At 48.5% G+C, this 14029-nt stretch overlaps 1 protein-coding gene across 1 annotated transcript; it reads left to right on the top strand.

Moving 5' to 3' along the window:
* The first annotated feature begins 257 nt into the window (after window positions 1-257).
* LOC121587657 (fatty acyl-CoA reductase 1-like) lies at window positions 258-13970 on the top strand. Its single transcript, XM_041904640.1, has 7 exons — window positions 258-901; window positions 1057-1147; window positions 11014-11262; window positions 11338-11777; window positions 11846-11910; window positions 12007-12295; window positions 12941-13970. Exons 1-7 carry the CDS (start codon window positions 789-791, stop codon window positions 13167-13169), a joined length of 1476 nt encoding a protein of 491 aa, XP_041760574.1. The 5' UTR covers window positions 258-788; the 3' UTR covers window positions 13170-13970.
* The last annotated feature ends 59 nt before the right edge of the window (window positions 13971-14029 follow it).

Raw genomic sequence — 14029 nt, 5'->3', positions numbered from 1 at the left:
TGTATGTTTCACGCTTCAAGCTTTAATGCTCTGTTACACCCCCCAAAACAAAAAGCGATCACAAAAGTGCATCCGACGAGAAATAAAGCATCCAGTGACAACAACAAAAAAATCCTCTAACCTTCTTAAGACCATCCCCCATCCTAACGAGTGACGACGAACTATGGAGACACACCACATCTAAGGCTCTCGTACACGCACACACCGAAAGCTTGACCGAATGTTTGGCTGCAACATACGATCGCCTAAAGCTCCACGACAGTCACCAATTGGAAGGCCGGCAACGGGCATCATTTCCCACGAATAAAGGTAGCGTCGGCGGTCGGTACGACTTGTACTCTGCGCTCGCGCGGCATTCGGTGCGCACGGTCGTTTTGGGACAGCGCTTCGTCAGATCATTGCTAGCGGTCGGCCTGAACAGGTGGTCAGCTCCGCAACCAAAGAAAGCAGCACAAAACGTGGTGGTGGTGATACGGTACGCGTGGTGCGTGAGTTCGTGCGTGTAAAATCGTGCTGAGTGTTTGATTCTCTGAGATCTGTTTCGGATATTGGGGTAGAGTTCCAACTGGTGTCTTTGCGGGAGAGGATCGTCCTGGAGTTGCTGGCTGTGCAGTTATTGAATGTCATTCGCCCAATAGTGCTACATTTGGTTATGAACAAGTGATTATCGCATCTAAAGTGCAAACCTTCCCGCTAAAACAAAGAAACACAAAGTGACCCAAATAGTGACAGCAGTAGTGTGGTACCCAAAAAAAAAAGGAATAATATTTACTATCGCATTACGGTACATGCAGGACGGCCCGATCATGTCCGGCATAAGTGACTTCTATCGTGACAAGGTGGTGTTCGTAACCGGTGGCACCGGGTTCATCGGGAAGATCGTGGTGGAAAAGCTGCTTCGGTAAGATCCAGTGCAACCTTTCGCCAACCAGTCTCCAGCCATGATCGTCACCCTGTCTCACTGGTTCTATATGCCTCTTTTCTCTTTTTCGCCTGCCCTCCCCGACCCATCCGAACGATGCTGATCCATTGCCCGGCGGCCTGAACGAACAACAGAACGTGCGAAGTGAAGGAAGTGATTTTGATGGTGCGCGAGAAAAAGAACACGCTGCCCGAGCAGCGCATCAAGACGCTGTGCGCATCGCCGGTGAGTAGCTGGGCCACATTTTGGGTCAGTCCATCCGAAAGGGCTTTCAATCAAGTGCCGCATCCGTTCCGATCGTGCCCGCGCGTTGCCGCTGCCTTTCCGAGGTTCCATTGTGTGAATTATGCAACTGTGTGTGCGTCTATGTGTGCGCGCGTGTGTGTGTTTGTAGTCTTACGTAGATTGCATTTTTGGAAGACGGCCATGCTCTGTGCACGGTCCGGTGTAACAGATTAGGATTCGAACGGTTGCGAAAGCTCTTTAGTGACGGTCAGCATTTGAGTCATCCAAAGCGGCGGCTGACTGTCCAAAGGGCATGGCAGGCAGTGCGGGAAGGATGGAAAATTGGTCGTTTTAAGGGAACGCTCGCTCCACTGCCATGGGATTAACCGGTCGGCCAACCAGCCCAGACCGACGATGCGTCACAATAAAAGCATTCGCTCGGCCGGCCATCGCCACGGTGGCATAAAATCGAAAGTGCACTGCACGAGCCAAGCCCCACACGAGACCGAATGGGACCGTAGTGCGGAAAACCCGTCGATTTCTCTCGCGCACAAAACAAAACTAAGTGAAATGATAATATGACAGCGAATTTTATGAGGCCTGCGAAGGTTGACCGAGTCGGTCAAGGATAAACGGGGCGCGGGAAGATAAAGGGAAACTCCGTTGGCGAAGCGCAATAGACGAAAATAATTAGCGAAAAAGGCAAATCTGCGACAAAAACACACCAACAAAAACGCCACCGCATATCAGTTCATCCATAATGGATTGTGCGGACTGCGAATAGGAATGTAATGGCATTCCATATTCATAACGGTTCGTCGCTTCCGCCAAGCAGCCAACCTTTTTCTTAGTTGGCGCGTGTTTTGTTGTGCTGTTTGGAGGGTTTTTGGGGAGCTGGTAGCTGGTTGGACACTTTTACTTTAACTTAAAACAAGTCCAACAGCTAGCTCGACGCAGTATAAACATACTCCTTTCACCTCCCTGCAGAGTAAACACTTTCTACGCTGGCACAATTTTAGCGGTATCAGCGTGAGCATTTTGTGCCGCTTTCAAGTTCCCTGTTGAGGCGGTTTGGGGCTTCGTTTTCGAACGCTGCCGGCCGCCGACAGAAGCAACATTGCCGCCGCCGCTTCCCGGATGGAGCGGAAGGGAACAGGGAAAAGTGGACGCGAAACAATTAACACGTGTTACACAATTATTGATTATGCAGCAGGCTGCGACGGCCGTTGATGAAACTGACGAATGATGATCGTGATCATGATGCGAGTCGTAGCAGCATCAGACGGAGACCCCATTAAACATAGCTGCGATGGGATGCGAAGTAAACGCAACGGTTTCCAAAAATACAAATAATCCATCCGCATTTGCCGACCACATTCGCTCCCTCCTGATGCCCTAATATCGCCGCACTATGCAGCAATCGATGGGTGACGACGGCTTGGGACGCATAAATGGGACAGTCCTCCGGAGGCAAACATTTGGACACACGAGCTGCGGCGTCATTTCGGCCGGATTGCCTCAGATTGCGCCTCGGGTCGAGGCCAACACACACGGGGAAGTAGTGTCCCAACTCCATGCAAAGTACGGTATGCAAAATAAAAAAGAAACATATTTCGAAGCACGTTTGTCACCGAATGGCGTTGGTCGAATGATCGGTGTTTGATTTATCATCACTCAACTGTTCGACCCTGGGGTAAGATGTATCTGCGCCAGCGTTACGCACCCGTGCGTTATGTGCATAATCGGAGGGCACGTTACGTTGCGCTGGCTGCTTTGGTGCTTGACCTGAACGGTTCACTGGGTCAGTGTTTAGCGCAAGGTTTCGCTCGCGCAAGATATGTGCGCAAAGTGTGCTGTGTCGCGGGCAAGATTCCTATTCGGAAAGCGGCCAGTGCTGCAAACGCATTCGCTCCAGTTCTAGTGTGCCCGGACGGGGTGGTTGGTTTTTTTCCACCCCATCCTCGCGACGCGGCGCACATACCTTAGCAATCGGATAAGATCGAACGACACGGTGCAATGGAGCGCCTAATGCTTAAAGCATGAAGCTGACCTCCTCCATCAGTGTCGCTGACGGCGATTGCTACCACGCACGTCCCCTCCCGCCAAGCGCCACATTCTGACAGACGGAAAGTAAATCGTGGAAAAAAACTGAAATTTGTCTGCTAAATGATTGCAATCGAACACACGTATCGTATGGCGCAATCGGGCTCACACACGCTCCTCCACATTTTCTAGACCATTAGAAAGGGTGTTCTGGGATAATGTATTTGTTTTTCATACCCAGCGCAGCCAGTAATTACTAACAGACAACCGGCCAAGTGAATGAGGTTCGTCGCTAATCACTAATTGAAATCGTTTGTTTGCTTGTGACTTTGACTGCGTACGATACCGGACGCTTACTTCGTTTTTTTTTTTTATCAGGGAAAATAAATCTCTCTCACATAACGCTGTGGAGACGAGACGAGATTAACATGCATTATAGCAGGCGCATCCCATGTAAGCTGAGACCGGATGATTGATGATCGATAGGATTTGAAGGAACAAAGAAACTGGGCGTGTGAGGCTAGTTTGGTGTGAATTGCTTCATCTGGAGATCAAACGATTAGTGTTTTGTTGCGTTTGCTCGGTGTTTGCGTGAAGTCATACTGCCTGTTGGCGACCGACGATCGAGTAAAGCATCGTAGTATGGGTAAAGTGTCATTTTCAAACTTGAAATGCGCGATCAGAATACAATACAACAGAGTTTTGAGTAGCTAATCTATGCACATCAGTTCAGTTCACTCGTAATATAAATACCAATACGGCTGTTGACACGACAGAAGCACATCCAACAGCTCTTCTGTACTGCAATCAATAAAAGTGTTTGCAAATAATTCACCACAGCCGTAAAACCACGACTCAAATGACTGTTTCAATCGCATTCGTCGCGCTCGTTTAAACAAACGTCTGCTAATATTTACGACCAGTTTAGAGCAGTGTCGCGTTTCCCTCCCACCTCCCCCCAGACCGAGCACTTGCTTCGAGTTAGTGCTTCGACGTGCAACACCTACGACCACTCTCTGTCAGGGCGCAAAGAACCATTGCCGCGGGAATTGCAATCGTATCGCCAGCGCAATTAACGTGTGGCAATAAAACATAACCTTACTACCTTTTTTTTTTCGAGCCACCCAATGTGGCTACCGTTGGCCATAGAGTCATCACAGTCCGTCGCGTTAGTATTTGGAAACACGCCAGTCCTTGCGATCTCGCTTCCACCGCGCAGATCGAACTCGATCGTGCGCCCAAAGGGGAATGTCTACCCAGCAGTAGTAGTCCAAAGTAGCATGGCCCCGCACACGGCCCCGCATGTACGGCATGTCAGCGCGCGAATGTCGCCAAGCAGGTGGTTTGAAAAGTTGTCCAACTAGCCTTAAAACATTGCCCTCATTTGTGGCACTAGCACACTAGCGTTCAGGGGGGGTTTTCCGGCGAAAATGCTCCGCAAATCTGCTTCTTCCTATCTTGAAGGTGCGAAGGAAGCCCATCGCTGGTGCGTTAGGGTCTTTGTAACTGACCATCTGCAACGTGGTTTGGATTGAGTTTCTACAGCTGTCATATATCACGCAAGCATCCACCGAGTGCTGGCCCGATCGTGCAGTGCCAGTCGGCGCGCTATCGTCGATCAAATGTTGGCTTCTTTTTACCAAATCACCTCAAAACTTCAAGGTAATAACAAGGGTAGCTAATTTCGCACCCGGGCTCCTTTCATCACATTCTCTCTCCCTTTCTCTATCACGATGGCTGATGTCGTACGCCAATCAATCAAGCCACCGCTGTATCAACGCTCTAAACACACAATCCGCAAATCCAAACGGGTTGGGCGGTCGTGACTATCAACTCAATTTTTGTTTACTCGATTGCGTTCCAAGCGAGTTTGGCTGTTGAGTAATCGGACTAATTCCACACCAACTCCACCCTCCCGTACCTCTTAAGCCTGGTAGCAGGCCGGAAAATCGCCAGCCCGACCAACAAAACTCACACTCACACAGTTGAAAGTGTCGGACGTCTCGAGATGCAACCTCGGTAAAGCACACGCAGCGCGCTTTATTAACAGAATAAAGAGCAAACAAAAAAGCGAATGATCATTTCAACCCAACATCTAAACATCGAACCTCCACAGGCCCCGGCAGGTCGAAGGTTAGTCGTCGTTTAGTGTCTCGCTGTGGTGAACAATAGCGACTCAAATTGATCGCCACTGAACCTGCCTGCCCTGCACCACCAAATCCAATCGGCTGATGTATGATTTATGTCATGACACCAGGCGTGCGGCGGAATCGGGCAACTGGTTCTTCCGTTTTTGCCGTTAGCTGTAGGTCAGCCGAAAGGTGCAATTATGTTCCCCAAAAACGGACTCCCAGAATCAAAAGCCTTGACGTTAGTGCCGAAAGGAGCAAAAAATGGTGCTGGTTTGGAAGTGATGGCCACTTGCGCACCGCCGCCGGAAATGGTTGGGTACGATGAGCTGTTCGTGACATCGATTGGTTTTCAGTTTTTGTTTCCAGCTCCTGTATGACTATGTTCAGTGGGCAGACGGGGCTGGGTGAAGGACTAATTAACGAGTGATGGAATTTGAAATTCCAAGCTGCCAACACTTCCAGTACGCGCGGGAAGGGGGGGGGGCTAGTAGTGTAATTCAGTAAGCTAATTCGATGATAAAGAGCATTATGCCTGCTCCATAACTCCATAGTGAACGGCAGAAGGACAGAAAACCTTGGACGCTACTTCCCCGATCTGTACTACACAGCGACCGGTAGGGAAGCGTGGTTGGCTTTGTTGACTCAAGCAAGTAATCGTAATCGGCTTGGATCGTACGACCGTCCGTACATCGGACTGTACAGTGACAGAATGTTAATTACCCCGCACGTAAGAGGTTGGCGGCGAATATCAATATGATGGTCTAGAAGCGTTTTGGCTTGCTCTTTAACCCCGAACTGTTGTTAGACGGAGTCGTTTGGCGTGTGAGGCGTCTAGAATCTGTTTCTGCGATGCACGGTGCATGTGCAAAGTGAAGAACGAGACAAATAAAAGGAAATTAACAGCCTCGAGTCGACTTCGGTCGGTTCCAGTTCGAACTAGACTTTTCGAATCCAGATCGGCGTCCAGTCCAGGTTTTGGCCAACTTTTCCCATCACCAGAGCTCATTATGCTTTTATTACCCTTTGCAACTATTCCTTATCAATAATTCGTAAGCCGTGTCAAAATAACGACTGTTGTTTAATCTGAAATTTTGAAGATTTAGGAACTGCCATACATCACTAACACAGGGTCGCACTTATTTGCATAACGTCGACAGTATAAAAGCTTTCAACAGTCCAAGTAATGCTAAAATTAAAACAAATGCGGAAGATTTCACTTTCATCCATTAGAACCGGTTCATCCATTCGGGAAGTAGAATCTTTTCCGACAGCAGCTGATAGTGGGGCAGAGCAGGCGTAGAAACGTGATTAGCGAGTTGTTTAAGGAAGTTAAATTAACGACCAAAAATGTAGATCAAACCCCATTTAGAAGAAAAAAAGGCAGCCCAGCATGCGGCTCGTGTGCCATTGTGTGCCAAATGCACGGCCATCACTTGCTGTGGAATTAGTTTGCATACATAATTAAGCTTTCTGCCAAAACACCAAAAAAAAAAGTATGAAATTAGGAAGAGAAACAGCGAGGATAGCGATATTAGGTCAAATGCTCGTTTGGAAGAATTTACAGTCATTTGATCACTCATGCCTACAAAGATATCTTGACATGATGAGCAATCAATTAATAGGTGGTAAAATCGCACCCTACATAGCTAATTCTTCATTTTCTGTATGGCAAATGAAGTTTGTCGCCGAAAGAGTGAAGACTGCTTAGTGAGTTCCGGTGGCTCTTCGCGATGGAAGTTGAATGAACACCACGATTGACTCCTATCTCGGTTTGCATATCAGGTCAGGGCTGCCGTTTTACGACTGTATAATGTGTGTGGTGAGCCGGTTTACTACTTCTTCTGTTTGTGTGTGCGAGATCCTTGCTTTTAAGATCCATTTCCATAATTTGATCTGTTGACTGCCGTTACTAGTCCGTCTCGATGTGGTTGTTTCCTGATCGGTAGCTAATTCTGTAACATACGTTATGGTCGGCAGATAACGGTGGTGTCCGTTATGTTAAATTATTTCCCACTGTTCAGGTGAATGCCCTGAATCGCTGATAATTCATTGTCGGATTACTCGGTTGCTTGCATGCATTGATCCCCGTGTTCTTTCTTGCACATTCCCCTGCTCTCTATAAAAGGAAACGAAATTTGTTCTCCCAAAGTTGCATGCACCTTGCCTTTTTTTTCCAAAGCTGACTTCAACCAGAAAACCTGCTTTCGAAAATACATTAACCATTCAGTTCCTGTATTTTTGTTTGCTTTTTCGATACTCATACGATCACGTCATGTTAGCGGATTGTTCCAAAACATTCCAAACACTCCACTCCGGATGAGTGCATCCACGTTTCGAAGGTCAAACCGACTCTCCAAGCCACTCGAAATCTCGAAAGATCTACACCAAAGTGAAACTGATCCGCGAAGAAGATCGCCGATCGAGCGGGTTCTCGTCCGATAAGATGCGCCTACTGGTCATAAAAAAAATAAACTAAAACAGCTTCACCAAAACCACTGAGGACATCGCGAACGAGATGTGTTTCGGATAGGATGGTGTGTGCGTGGGTTTGTTAACGTGCCTGTGCGTGCACACCGCAACGGGAACCGTTTCCGAAGGTGGACTGGGCTGGGGACCGACGAAACATCGAATCTAAATCACCGCAAGGGTTCATCTTCGGAATTAGACACATAAATTATCGCTTTTTAACATAAGAAATTGATGGAGAGGACTGTTGCAGCAGCAGCAGCAGCAGCAGCAGCAGTCGAAAAGAACAAAGTTCACCCAAATTCAAAGCCGCCCTTTTGGATAAGGTCGCAAACACACACACACACACGCGCAAACAGCTGTGTCAAAGTTCAGTTTTATGACACCTAATAGCTAAAGTTGCAGCACTGGGAGCTCCAGTTCGGTTTTTGGTGGGCATTCCCCGGCATTCGGACGCGGGTAGATTATAGTTTTTGTTTATTCGCCACCTCCACCCCACAGCCAACGCGTACAGCCTCAACTCCCGAATAGTGTGACACGAGCCTCAAAATCAATCATATTAGCTAACCTAATCTCGCACTCTCTCTCCCTCTCTGTTTTGGGGCTTCAACCTACCGAAGCTAACGGCTAAAACCAGTTTTCCCCATCTACCACGTACTTTCTCACCCTCGTTAGATCCGACCGCATGGGCTGACCTTCTTCTATTTCTTCTTCTTTGTTATGATTGTCAATTGGTCTTTTCGCTGGTGTTAATCACCACAAGTTTGGAGGAGCGGGGGACACAACCGGGACCGGATTTTGGCTAACCCAGACCAGAGTAGCCCCTGTAACCCTCTGTGTGGGGAAAACAGTTTCACTCGGTACTCGGGTATGAATTTTTTGACAGAATAAATTCAAAAATAAATTGAAAAAAATCTAAAACATGAGAGTAATATTTTGCTCCTTCTCGTCTCGCAATCCTCCCGCGTGGAAACTCCATCCCAAAAAAAAATGACGAAGCGCAGTGAGGTGTGAAAAAGAGCACCCGAGCGCTGATCACTTTTCCTGCTTGCTGCACTCGAATAATCTCCCCTGACGGCTCGGCGGCTGAATCGAGTCGGCTCTTCCACGCACTACGTAATCCGTGGCGGCACCGGAAAGGAAATTTATTCCTACGTACTGCCTGTGTGCGACCGCTAGTGACCGCTGGCGACTAGTGCGACTAGTTATATAAGCCACGACACGTATGATACGCGAGCGGTTCGTCAAACGGATGACCCTTTCGGTGATGATATCGCACGGCGTTGGTTTCGGCAGACGAAAAAGTATCCATTTCCGCGAGTCGAAGTGTCGATCCTACCAGCCACTACGATGGTTAACACTCTATCCCCCGACGTTACGGCACTGCTTTCACCCCTACCGCTCGATCGTGGCGGCAGTGATCGTGTGCATACTCGAATTTATCATGCTCAAATGTACCACCGACCACACCTAGTGTATCATAGTTTTAGTTTTTAGTTTTTTGGTTGACTCACAACTACTACTGACCCCAATCGGGCGCATTCCACCCCGCTGGCAGAGAACAGCCACAAATTGTGTCACTTTTACAGAACACTCGATAAACAAACGGGCCAACAAATGTACTAGCAAATAAAACCACCTCCCCTAACATTGGCAGCCGGATTGGCGTCACAACTGGTCCGAAAAAAAGACAGCCACACAGACCCACATCACGAGCTCAATCGTGAAAAGTTGATCGGCGGACGTTGTCGTGCTGCAAACGGTGCCAAATGAGGGCAAATGGATTGTGGTGGTGTGTACGGGTGTGAAGGGGGAAGGAAGGAGTGGAGGGAATGTTCCCTTCTTTCGTCCCTCCTCTAGCGAGCTCTGGGCTGACAATTTTTAATGGATATCCATTAGGAGTTATGTCATACACTGAAGGGGGTAGGGGCTAATGTTTCTCCAAACTCGGCACATCGACAGGACACAACATGCGCTTTGAGTTTTGCTCGAAACATTTGGAACAAGAATGGTCCGTATTATACCACGACGAGGACACTAGGAAGAGTCTGAAGAGTGCACTTTTTCTCTCATTTTTATCGCTCGTCGAAACATTTCATTACTTGATCTCGATCCCACCGGTCGATCTTTCCCGAATTGAGCCGTTTCGATCCTCCCGATCGCAAACTTTTATTGCACCCATTCGACGAACGTGTGGCGCAGTGGGTGCCAATATCAAGCTCCAGCAACTCCACACATCGCGTAACAAAAAAAAAACGGGCAAAAACAGTGCAGGATGATTAAAAAAGATAGCAATTAAGGCAGCGGACAGCAATCAAATGTTGCCTGATTTTTTATTGTGCTGCCTCGTGTGCCAGGTGAAGGAGAGCACAAATTTAATTGTGTGCGTGTGCGAGCGAGCTGCAATCTAATGCTTTCGGAGGAAATGTACACCCCAACCACCACGCTGTGCGAACCTGTTTTAGGTTATCGTTTTCAGCTTTAAAACTTGTTAAACAAATTCTGAGAATGTGTCGATACAGAAGCAATGCCAAAAATGACAAAAAAAAACAGCACACAGAAACGAAGGCTTCATGATTAATGGTGCCACGTTGCTGACTCCATTAAATGTTAAATGTTGAATTATGAGACAACCCCAAACCAAATCTTCGAACGGCATGACACGCACAAAATGCAAATGCTCAAATCCGAATTGCCGAACCGCTGTGTGCCAGAAGCGAGAAACACTTTTGATAAACACATCATCGGGTGAGAAACGACAATTCCGATCGATCGAGCCCGGACGATAACATACTTAGCCCCGGGAAAAGAAGGTCCACCACCGGACTGTGGACAGCGCCGGCAAATATGGACGGGCCAGCCTCGGGGAATGAAATGGAGCAAACAAAACGACGACAAAAAAGGTGCCGATCGGTTGCTGCCGCCGATCCGATCTGATCGGCTTCTAATTATTGAAAGTAATTTCCCTTCGCGCGCTCCAACGCGTGTGGGTTGTTTGGTCAGCCTTTTTTTATGCTATTAACCATGAACTTTAGAATCTAGCGAGCATCAGCATGAAACACTCGCGTTAACGGTTGGACACTAATGGTGCAAGCCTGTGATTAGGCAACTTGCTGAAGCTTTCGAGCTCATAAACATGCGTTTGACCTCCTGACGGGGCAGCAGTTTTCATACGTGTACCGTCAGCTAGTCCAACCTCTTCTGACGCCCTCTTCGCACTTTCAGATATTTGAGCGACTGGCCAAAAAGAATCCCAACTACCAGGAGCGGATCCGCGTGATCGAGGGCGATCTCGAGAAGCCCAACTTTGACCTGTGCCCCGAGAGCATGGACTACCTGAAGGAGCACACGCACGTCATCCTGCACATTGCGGCCACGGTAAAGTTCGACGAGGAAATGATCAAGGCGATCACGATCAATCTGGCCGGCACGCGCACCGCGCTAGAGATTGGCCGGCAGTCCAAAAATCTACAGGTACGGTATCTCAAAGCGCTCATGTCCGCGGAGCCCCTTTCTAATCTCCCCCCACTAAAACCATCCATTTCGCAGAGTTTCGTGTACGTTTCAACGGCATACTCGAACAGCTACGACGAACACATTCAGGAGCGCGTCTACCCGATCGACTGCAATCCGGAGAAGATCCTGGCCAATCTCGACGACGAGAAGTTGATACAGGACGTGATCCAGTACTCGCTCAAGTGGCCCAACACGTACACCTTCACCAAGGCGATGGCCGAGGCCCTGGCGCTCGAGTACCGGCAGCACTTCCCGGTCGCCATCCTGCGTCCGTCCTGCGTCATGGCCAGCCTGAACGAACCGCTCCCCGGCTGGTGCGACTCGATCTACGGATCGAACGGCACCTTCATCGGCTGGTACTACGGGCTGATACGCACCAGCCACATCGATCCGGAGGTGACGATCGATACCGTGCCGGTCGACTACGTATCGAACGCGATCATTGCCGTCGGTTGGAAAACATACATGGAGAGGTAAGACTTATCGAGTTTCACATAACAGAGTTTGAAGTTCCCTCGACTAACCCGACTTTCCGATGCAGAGCGCAGGAGCCGGAAGTGCTGGTGTACAACTGTGTTAGCTCTACGGACAACCCTCTAACGTTTGGTAAGCAGCAAGATCAGGCATCGAAGTGAAGTGTGAAGTAGAACAGTTCCAAATCAACTCATTCTTGTCTCTCGCTTCCCGGCATTCCTTCGACAGATGAACGACGACGCGAGTGTGAGAAGGCGTGCAAGAAGCATCCCCTACTGACCGGCATCTACAAACCGATCACCTTCGCCTCGAGCAACGAGATCATGTTCCGGCTGTACTCGCTGGTGCTGCACTATCTGCCCGCCTACATCATGGACATGGCCTTGAGGTTTCGGGGTGAAAAGCCCCGTCTAGTCGATACGTACGTCAAGATCGATAAGGTCGTTGCCTCGGTGAAGAAGTTCTCCAACACCACGTACCTTTTCGACAATCAAAACATGAAGGATCTGTACCTGGCGTAAGTATTTCGCTCCCCCTCCCCTGTTGCGCAGCTTGCCATTAGGAGCGGCACGACCGCTTCACGACCTGTTTAGGCAATAGTTTGGGCTAGCAAAAACACACACACATGAAATTGCGTTTCATTTTATGTTTCACTTTTAAAGCTCCAGCAGTGAAACTACTCAACGGCACACACATGTCAGTTAGGATGGTGTAATTCAAATGAAGAGTTAATTTTGCTCCCAAAAAAAACCAACACCATCACACTAACTTAAGGCTTTAATTATGACCACGTGTGACCCGAAGCAGGTCCAAAGTAGCCAAAGATATAAACTTTTTTCTCTGCCTCGTGCAAAACATGGTTCATTAGTACGGGGAAAGTAGCGGACAGAGGCCTGTTTGCTTATCATGCAGTTCTTAATGAGGCTTAACAGTTGATGAGCTTGAATTGAAGCACACAACAACAAAAACTTACGTATCGGTATGATTATTTAAGCACGTGCGAGGAAACGATAGTTTGGATTGGTGGTGGTTGTTTTTCTAGTCACCCCAACGCCTAATTAACTGCATAGATGATGGGGTTACGTGTTATCAAATTTATCGCCTAATTTTGCGTTTTTTTCCCATTGTATCTCTTCCTCCGCGGTTCGACCACGAACCTCAGCATGAGCCCGGTCGATCACCAGCAGTACCCGTGCGACAACCGAAACTACAGCTGGCGTCTGTACTTCGAGGTTGCCGTGCCCGGGCTGAAGAAATACTTCTTCAAGGAGGACCTCAACAATGTCAAGCGAGCCCGCCAGGCGATGCGCAAGAAGGAGCTGATCGTTAATACTACGCTGTTTCTAATCGTCGGTCTGATGCTGCTCCAGCTCTACTACCTACTGCGCTAGGCAACGCACGCGCGTATGCAACGGTTCGGTCCAAGTAGGCCGGTTTCGGACGAGCGATGCAAATGACGTTCCGTGGTATTCCTCTCCCCCCAAGAAAAAAATTCCCTCCCCAAAATCCCGCAGCTGCATGGATCATAGCGCCGTGATGCGTTCGGGTCCATCGCCTGCTTCAGGGCCAACTGCTTGTGGTGCAAAGGTCCACACACATACACACACACACACACACGAACGCCACACATGGTTGATCGATCCATCGTGGATCATTCATTGGGGGCAGGGATGGTCGGGCGCATATCATCAGGCGGAGTTGTGGAGCGAATCGGACAATAAAACATAATGGGATGCGTTAGGTATTCGTAAATAAGGTTTTAGGGCCTAGGGAATGCCGACAGGCGGCTTGCCTGTTGGGTGGCGCTTTAGAGGTAGTGTGCTAGGTTAGACATTTCTGTATTTTTTTGGTAACCGTTTCGTCTGACCCTGTGGTTTCGACACATTCTAACGATCGATGCGGTGGGTCGTTTTCTTTGATTTGTTTTCTGAGTATTTCTATTTTAACAAGCACCAACTATTCCCGAAATACAACGAATGGCGGCGCGGCGACAGTGCAAGGAAGGCTGCAGCCTCGAACGCACCAGCCACCTTTGTTTGCGGGTCTAACGAAGCATCAGTATCCTTTGATTTTAACCTACCACTATTCTTGAGGTGCTACGATTTTGAACAGATATTTATTAATACGATTTCAGCGTGCCGAGCACTTGTATAGCTCAAGGAATAATAAAGTAGAGCCTAATGTAAGCGTGATTTGTGTCGATGTGTGTGCTTCATTCTCAACGTTTTACTATTCTTGATGACCGTTAAGA

The sequence above is a fragment of the Anopheles merus genome, chromosome 2R (assembly GCF_017562075.2).
Source record: "Anopheles merus strain MAF chromosome 2R, AmerM5.1, whole genome shotgun sequence".
Taxonomy (NCBI): Eukaryota; Metazoa; Arthropoda; class Insecta; order Diptera; family Culicidae; genus Anopheles; species Anopheles merus.
The sequence above is the reverse complement of the archived record's forward strand: the minus strand, read 5'-3'. Positions and strand labels throughout refer to the sequence as shown.

Coding starts and splice junctions, on each gene's coding strand:
- LOC121587657 (XM_041904640.1), top strand. CDS start 789: ATGCAGGACGGCCCGATCATGTCCGGCATAAGTGACTTCTATCGTGAC. Junction 1,148..11,013: donor AGACGCTGTGCGCATCGCCG/GTGAGTAGCTGG, acceptor TCGCACTTTCAG/ATATTTGAGCGACTGGCCAA. Junction 11,263..11,337: donor GGCAGTCCAAAAATCTACAG/GTACGGTATCTC, acceptor TCCATTTCGCAG/AGTTTCGTGTACGTTTCAAC.